The 9,086-nt window shown below is 48.2% G+C and overlaps 1 protein-coding gene across 1 annotated transcript; it reads left to right on the plus strand.

Moving 5' to 3' along the window:
- Window positions 1-2,459: 2,459 nt before the first annotated feature.
- On the plus strand, window positions 2,460-8,859 carry LOC114616676 (5-hydroxytryptamine receptor 3A-like; the record flags this gene model as incomplete). The annotated part of the gene is made up of 5 exons (XM_028762108.1): window positions 2,460-2,526; window positions 4,636-4,802; window positions 5,964-6,008; window positions 6,960-7,069; window positions 8,690-8,859. Coding segments are annotated over exons 1-5 (559 nt in total), but the record flags the coding sequence as incomplete, so codon positions are not given.
- Between the last annotated feature and the right edge of the window lie 227 nt (window positions 8,860-9,086).

Below are 9,086 nucleotides of genomic sequence, written 5' to 3' on the forward strand. Positions count from 1 at the left end.
TTTTCTAAAATGAATACTGCATGTACTTATTATATCTATCAGAATGTATAAAAATAAATACACATGACCTGCAAAAGAAATAGCTCAGAGGTTAAGAGCCTATATTGATCTTGCGGAGGACCCATGTTCAGTTCCTAGTGCCCATGACAAGCAGCCCACAATCGCCTGTATCTCTATCTCTAGGGGATTCAAAGTCCTTTTGCAGATTCCAAGGACACTAGCACGCACACACGTGCATACCCACTCACCTCTCCATGCCCATATATATATATATATACATATATATATATATATATGTGTGTGTGTGTGTGTGTGTGTATGTGTGTGTGTATGTGTGTATGTGTGTATATATATATATGTATGTGTGTGTATGTGTGTATGTGTGTGTGTATGTGTGTATGTGTGTGTGTATGTGTGTATATATATATATGTGTGTGTGTGTGTATGTGTGTATGTGTGTATGTGTGTATGTGTGTGTGTATGTGTGTGTATATATATATGTGTGTGTGTGTGTGTATGTGTGTATGTGTGTATGTGTGTGTATATATATATATATATATATATATATATATATATATATGTGTGTGTGTGTGTATGTGTTTGTTTAAAATTATCTTTAATCTTTTTTTTACAGTCCAGTCATTATCCCCCTCCCTGTCCACCCTCATCCCATTCCTCCTCCCCCTCCCTCCCCGCTCTGCCCCCTGTCTCCAAGAGGCTGTCCCCACCACACCCCCCACCACACCAGGCCTCCCCACTCCCTGGGGCCTCAAGTCTCTTGAGGGTTTGGTGCATCTTCTCCCACTGAGGCCAGACCTGGCAGTCCTCTGCTGTATGTGTGTGTGTGGTGGGGAGGGGCTTGTATCACCTGGTGTATGCTACCTGGTTGGTGGCTCAGTGTGTGAGAGATCTCAAAGGTCCAGGTTAGTTGAGACTGCTGGTTTTCCTATGGGGTGGCCCCCTTCCTTAGCTTCTTCCAGCCTTTCCCTAATTCGACCACAGGGGTCCCCAGCTTCTGTCCATTGGTTGGATGCTAGTATCTGCATCTGAATCTTTCAGCTGCTTATTGGGCCTCTCAGAGGGCAGCCATACCAGGCTCCCAACTGTTGCCCTGTATGCAGCAAAACTCCTGGGAGGCTTTCAGACTGTTGAGTTTCCTATATATTAATGTTTTTAACTCTATGTGTGTGAGGAAGGAGGGAGGAAGAAGGGGAGGGAGGGAGGAAGAGAGAGAGAGAGAGAAAGAGAGAGAGAGAGAGCGCGCATGCTTTGTGCAGCCTGGGCTGGCCTCAACCTCACAGGTGCTGAGGTTACAGATGCCAGTCACACTGCCTGGTCCTGTTGCTTACTGAACCTTTAATTAATTTTTTGTTTCCTTGTTTCCTGAGATAGGGTTTTTTATAGCCCATGGTGCTCTGGAACCAGATGTGTAGATCAGAGTGGCCTGGAACTTCTGTTCCTCCTGCCTCTTCCTCCCTGGAATTACAGGAGAACATCACCATACCTGGTGTAAAGCACTTTTCCCCCTGTGTTGCTGGTGGTCACACTCAGGGCTTGGTGAATGCTAGGCATGTTCAACCATGTTCCCAGACTTAGGATAAGAACATGATCACAAAAGGCCACCCATTTAATGATAAAACTTGGAAAATCAGGCAAAGATGTGTAAACTATTTCGTTTTCCCTGATTCTTTGTGGCACCTGCCTTAAGTAATTCTAGTATTTGAGAGGTGAAGTCAGGAGGAACAGATGTTCAAAGCTATTCTCAGCGTCTTAGTGGGTTCAAGGACAACCTGGGCTGCATGAGACCCTGGCATAAAAGACAAAGCAAAACAAATCAAAATGGAAAAACAAACAAACAAACCTTTAATTAAATGAGGATGAAGAAGCAGACATTTAGTGTGACTCCCTGCTACCCCCTCTGTCCTCAGAAATGTCCAGTCACCTGCTTCACTAGGGGCATTACATCACCTTGGGAAGCCAAAGTATGTTTTTTATTACCTCGGCTTAAGCCACCCTGTGGCACTCCCCATACTGTACTTGTGAAGGGACAGTACTGACAGTGACAGCCCAGTGTACAGCCCCACAGCTGCATCTTTGCTTCACAGATCCTGTAGGCCCTACCCTTCCCCAAAATATTTCTTGGGCAAGATGTGGTCAGTCGAGCCACCTACTTGGATGGGTGGGCTGAACTCCCTCTCCTGACGTCTGCCAGCAGACTCCCCTCCCCCTTCTCCCGCCCTGAAACCTGACCCAGCTGAAAAGCTGCTTGCTAGAAAACTTGGCGGCTCCCCAACTCTGGTGGCCGGGAGTGCCAGGCTGCAGCCGCACAAGGTGCAGGCTGCGGTTGGAAAAGCAGGCTGCCTGGGACATGAGGTTGGCAGTGGGTGTGCAGGCTGGCAGTCGTGGGGACTCATCCTGAGTAGCTGCTCCGAGGCCCTCCCACATCTGGGAAGCTTGCCATGCGGCTCTGCATCCTGCAGGTGCTGCTGGCCTTGTTCCTGTCCATGCTGACAGCACAGGGAGAAGGTAAGGAGTTTGGCAGGGAGGGGAATAGCAAGCTGGGATGGGGGGAAAGCCTTAAGTCCCAAAGGGCTGAAGGTAGGAGAGGCCGGAGCTACAGGAAGGCTCTAGAAAATCAGCTATCTCACTGTTATAAGAAAGGATTCTAAGGTGTGGGGTCAAATGAGGTGGTTTGAGAAGTTGAGCCCAAGTGAGCCTGCTCCTGAGAAGGGAGTAGAGTCTGGAAGGTTTTGGAAGACGGTTCCTATTCTCTTCACCTTGCCTTATCAAATGGGAGCAGCTATGGACCTGTGAGCTCATTCAGTTCACTTTTTCTTATAACCACAGTCCAGAGAGGGAGACTAATTCATTCAGGGTCACACAGCTTGCCAGCAGCAGAGTGGGGACCAGGATCACTTTAGTATCTTTTTCTTGCTTTTGCTGGTTTTGTTGCATGGGTCCTATGGGTTTTCTCCTCCCCCAGGCTCCTCTAAGGTTCACCTCCAGTAATGTCAAACTTCTCTGTCCTTTCTACTCAATCTTCTCCTCACTGCCTCATAAACAAGGTGTTCGGGCCACACAGGATCTGGTTCGTTCTATTGCAGACCACACCACAGGAAGGTTCCTTCTACACAGCCGGGTTGCAGCATCTTGGGGGTCAATGAGAAGGGTGCCACCAAGGGGAGGGTCTGATGGGAAGGCTAGGAGTAGGATGCTCTTTTCTGGAAGCTGTCGTTGGGAGAAGCAGGGTAAATGGATGAGAGGCAAATTGCATGTGGTAAGTGCTTTGGGCTTTCTTGCCTGGGTTGCTCTGTGCTCCCAGCCATGCCCTTGTTCTGAGGTCTGACTCCATTAGCCAGGCACTCCCCAAACATCCAAGAGTCCCTCAAAGCCCATCAGACTCCCCTATAAGCCTCTCAGTTAGTAGTGAGGAATCTGGTGTGAGTCTCAGGTTCTTGGCTAGCAGTGTATGCTATTTACTCTCCTGAACCTTGGGGATTCCTGTCTGTATAATGGTCCTGTCTTGCTAGCTGCGCTGGCAGAGACTGAATTGGAAGACTTATGCAGATATTATTCCATTATTCCAAGGAAGACTCAAAAAAGTCTCTCGGAGAGGGAAATACAGCTCTGTTGGTCGAGGCCTGCTTAGCATGCATGCACAAAAGCCCTGGCCCCAATCCCCAGCACTGCATAAACCAGAAGTGGAGGTATAATAGAAGCCCGTAATCCCAGCATTTGGAAGGTGGATGCAGGGGGATCAGAAGTTCAAGGTCTTCCTTGGTCCCATGGCAAGTTCTAGGCTGTGTGAGATCGATCCTGTCTAAAAAGCAAAACAAAATAAAAGAAACTTTAAAATAGCCTCTTGTTTCCCATTTCTGTTTGCTCACCTCTGTCTTTCCAGACAGGAGGGAAGCTCATAGGACAGGCAGATGACACACTAGAGAAGAGCCTGCAAGAATGCCTTGGCATCTGGAGACACGTGTGAGGGCAGGTTAGGAGGACACAGTATTGTTTAATAAGAACCAGCCTTGTTGGCTCCCAGTTTGCAAAGGACCAGTCCATTCTGCGGCTTCACCTTCTTGCCATCTGGGCTCCGACCCTCTGGGCTGTGCCCTCCCCACCCACTGCGTGATGACTTTTGTTTAATGAAGTATGGACTGCTTCATGAGTTTGCATCTCTACCTTGTGCAGGTGCCTCCCTAACCTCTATATCATCTCAGTTTTAGTGCATGTGGTCCCCACATGAATGGGGCTGTCCCATGTCACTCCTGCTTTCTGAGGTTAGCACCACTGTTTCCCAGGGGAAAACCAAAGAATACTCAAAATCCCACAATAGCACCAGGGCCTGGAGCTGGGGTCTCTTTTCCTTTTTAAACTTATATTTTGTTTTGTATTATTGTTGTCATTGCTGCTGTGTGTCTGAGGTCACACATATGCCTTGGCCTGTATGTGGAGGTCCTTTTCTTCTACCATGTAGATCCCAGGTACTGAATTTAAGCCATGAGGCTTGGTGGCAGTGGCCTTTGCTCCCTGAGCAACGTCTCCTGCCCAGAGGATGAAATTCTTTAACAGATTCTAAACTGGATCGAGAGAATCAGGGCTCTGGGATCTGTGTTAAACTGCTCTCCTTCCCAGGCAGCCGGAGGAGGGCCAACCAGGCCCGTGGCACCACCCAGCCTGCTCTGCTAAGGCTGTCAGATCACCTCCTGGCTAACTACAGGAAGGGGGTGCGGCCTGTGCGGGACTGGAGGAAGCCTACTACCGTCTTCATCGATGTCATCATGTATGCCATCCTCAACGTGGTGAGCTGCCCTTGATCTGTGTCAGGGAATCAGAGAAGCCATGTAAAGCTAAATCACCTACTGGGTAATATGGTGGGCATGAAGAACCCTAGTACGTGTGGTCTGGCACCCTGGCTGGGACAGAATGAAGTTGTATCTGCACACCTGCCCAAACCACAACCCTAGGCCACCTATGTGCACCTCCTCCTAGATATAGTCACCTCCTGCATGTGGCTATCCATGTAGCACATGATGGGAACTGTCTCCCTCATATCATCGGTAGAACCTTAGTGCCTTACACAGGTCCCTGAGTGGCAGGTGTCACTAAATGGCAACCGTAGATAAAATGCCAACCAATAGATCAATTAACTAATCAATAACTAGAGTAGGGTGGGGGGGCCACTGCTCAGCAGATGATGCAAAGCACTGCATGGCTACGGACAAAAGGCGACGCCAGAGCTGTGAGCTCTCTGCCTTGCAATGGGGAAGTGGGCCCTGACTTTGCAGGCAACTGGGTCATATGGCCCCCTCTACGCACACACAGGAGGGAATCAAATCATGATGCTTTGAACACCTCTGCAAAGAATAGCTAAGGGCAGGTGGCTGTGCTGCTGCAGAAAGGCAGACTTTGGAATCAGATGGAGAAAAGGGAATAATCACTTTTTCTATTCTGTAGTTTGGAGTCTCTTAATTTTGAAGCACGGCAGTTCACATACGCATTGTATATGTATAATATATTATATACAGAGAGATATTAGAAGGTAAGGCATCTATAGGCATACTATCACATATATATGAATATGATAAACAATAACAACAGAAAATATACACAATTTGCACATCACCTAGGGTTTAGTTTTGTTGTGTTTTATTGAGACAGTTTTACCATATTCCCAGGCTGTCCTGAAGCTCACACAATGTCCGACTCAGCCCTGCTAAGTGCTGGACTACAGGCGTGTATCACCCCACCTCACTGTGTATCTTCGAAGTTGAAAAGAAATGATTGCATTTCTCTCTAGTTGCACCCATTTAACAGACCAGCTTCTCCTGGCTGGCCAGCAGCTTGAGTTCTTCTCCTTCTCTGGTCCTGCCTTTCCAGCAGATGAGATGCTCAGTACCAGCTTCTGTTTGGGCTGTGTGTGTGTGTGTGAGACCACATGTCAGCCCCTTTCATTTTTGCAGGATGAGAAGAACCAGGTTCTGACCACCTACATATGGTACCGGCAGGTGAGCAGAGCAGCCCTCCACTTCCTGGGGCACCTCCCTCTTAAGGAGTCAGGAATCTCAATGGCCACAGTGAAGGGAGGTGGTGAGCAGCTTCCGAGGCACAGTAGATAGATACAAGATCTAGGAGTCTGAAAGGTCCTATCTCAGGGCCAGGGGAAGATGGATGGGGACATCCTCCCAGCCCCCACCCCTTGTTTCTCAGATGGTAAAGCATCTCAGACAAGTGCTGACTGGCTTATCCTTGAGGAAGGACAATTCCTGGCCTGAGAACTCACACCATTGTGACTTCATGTGAATAGCTCCAACTTCTAGAAAGTTCTTCATTCTATGCAAAGTTGGATGACAATCAAGCTGAGCAATGAGAACAGAAAAAAAACGTATCCACATAACCCTCAGGACTCTGCTCTGTTGTCATGTGTCCAGTTAAGGCAGAATAATATGCAGATGTTTCAGGACTTGGCTGAGCTCTGGGGAGGGAGGTAAACTGGAAAAGCCCCACCCCGGAGGCTGCGTAGACACATCAGTCATAAACAGGTCTCAGATTCCTTCCTACGGCCATGATCATGTTCTATCAGCACCATACACTTATGGAACGGAGAGTGTAGTACAGGGAGACCGGTCCCTATCAGACAGCTCCTTTTCTGTCTCACTGAAGGACCCCTTAACTCAGAACACACCCTGTCTCATGGGCAGTGAGACAAACAAGGACAGGCGGCATGCTTCCCTAGAAGAGGCTACAGCAGCTTGTGTTTTATAGCTGCAGATGATTGACAGTTGTAGAGGTAGAGTCTCTTATTGACCAGGAAAGAGGTATGTGTCAGCACTGAGATTTCCCCCTAGAAGATGCCCACCTACTGCCTGAGCAGAAGGGATAGAGACCTGCCTGATTTGCAGGTGACCCTTACCAAAGATGAGGGGAGCTGCCTTTGACGGTTTCTGCTTCTCCCACAGTTCTGGATTGATGAGTTTCTGCAGTGGATTCCTGAAGACTTCGACAATGTCACCAGATTGTCCATCCCCACAGACAGCGTCTGGGTCCCTGACATCCTCATCAATGAGTTGTGAGTCCTTTCATCAGAGCACAGTGGGCTGGGAGGCTGCGGTTAGAGAAGCCAGGAGCAGTGACAGTTTCCTCTCTTGATCAAGTTAGCATTTGTTCAAGCTCTCCTTTACGTAGTTCTCTCTTTTTCTTGATTACCCTCTCCCTTTCTTTCTGTCCTGGATGCTACAACCTTATGCTTCTTAGTCCCCAGGACTCCATCATAGGAACAGAAGCCAGTGAGTGATGTCACACTGAGTTCTAATAACTTAATGGAGACAGCTGCATTTGTCAGAGGGGACGGTTACATTTTGTTTTGAAAGGAGCAAAGCTCTGATGACAGCCAATGCTCTTGGTCACAGAAGAGATCGGAGCCAAGAAACATGTTCGAACCTCCCAAGCCACACGTGTGCCTAACAGGCCATAGTTGGCACCTCTAGCATGAAGTGGGTCCCATCAGCCTTTGTTCTCAGCAGCCCAACATGCTCCCATTGCCTTCAGCCAGCTGACTTTCTCTCCATTCTGGAAGTTCATCCAGGGTCTACCAACTGGACATCTGAGTTCAAAGGCAAGGAAAATACATGGGGGAAATACAGATAGACCGGGGAAAGTAGGCTGAGGCTGTGATCCAGTTGGTAGACTAGTTGCATAGCATGCTCAATATCTGGGTTCCGTGGCTAAACCCAATGTGGTGGCACCTGCCTATCATCTTAGCACTTGGGAGATGGAGGCAAGATTGTTAGAAGTTCAGGGACATTCTTGACTACGTAGAAAGTTCAAGACCAGCCTGGACTACACGAGACCTTTTCTCAAAATACTACTATTAATAATAATAATAATAATAATAACAATAATAATGGAGGTGCCAGATGGATTCATGCAGTACCAACTGCACTGTCCAACTCTATGACATTTCCCTAAAGAAGGCCATTGGATTTGACCCATCCTTGAATGCCCCACAGAGCTCAGGTGGCAAATGTTCTAGAAATTTCTTTCTGCTCCTTTTTTTAGCTTCTTATCTTTCAGTGTACCCCAAAGAAGGCCAGAGGCCAGGCCCTGGGCTCAGCCTACCTCGTGACTTAGGGTCCAGGCTCAGTAAAGAGAATCGGCTGAATTCTTGTAGGATGTTCCTAGGCTCCTCTACTCCTTATGAACTCTATGCTCTTCCCTCCAGAGATGACTGCTCTCATTCTGGGCAGCTTCTAGAGATGGAAAGCAAAGCAAAAATCAGAGTCAGAATGGGGCATATGATTCTTCTGTCCTATCAAACCACTGGCTATTCTAGGAGTCAGCTCTATTCTGGTGTGGGCTGATGTGTCAGCCCGGAGACAGCTAGGCCAGCTCCCTTCGCCAGTGGCTTTACAATTCATGGATTCCTTCTCTGCCTTTGAGAGCTAGGTAGTGAAGGGAGCTGAAAAAAGAAACATTCCTCATTGTTTGGAGCACAGCCTCAATACTAGTGGGTCAGAAAGCTAAGATTGATAACACTGGACAATTAAGGCCAGACAAAATGCCTGGATTATCTTGTTCTCCAGATCCTCCCTGACTTTCTTTTCCTATCGGGCTACTCAAAAGATCTTTAGCCTTCTATGGCGAAGGTCTGCCTCTGCAGCCCACTAATTGACCACTCTTCCCTGACCAGTGTGGACGTGGGGAAGTCTCCGAACATTCCTTATGTGTACGTGCATCACCAAGGGAAAGTCCAGAACTACAAGCCCCTACAGGTGGTGACTGCCTGCACCCTTGATATCTATAACTTCCCCTTTGATGTCCAGAACTGCTCTCTGACTTTCACCAGCTGGCTGCATACCAGTGAGTATGTGGGCTTGTGGGTGGGGTAGAGGCTGGGGCTCATAGGGACTGGCGGCCAGGATGCATCTCCTCTTAATCAAGGCACCACTATTTCCTCCCTCCTTCCCCCCCACCCCCATCACCTTACTCATCTCTTTCATTTGTCTGGTTCCTTTGTGGTTCTGGGGATCTAACCTAAGACCTTGCACATGCTAGGCAAACACTCCGCCAGTCAGCAATATATCCTG

The sequence above is a fragment of the Grammomys surdaster genome, unplaced genomic scaffold, assembly GCF_004785775.1.
Source record: "Grammomys surdaster isolate TR1022 unplaced genomic scaffold, NIH_TR_1.0 332957, whole genome shotgun sequence".
In the NCBI taxonomy this organism is placed as follows: domain Eukaryota; kingdom Metazoa; phylum Chordata; class Mammalia; order Rodentia; family Muridae; genus Grammomys; species Grammomys surdaster.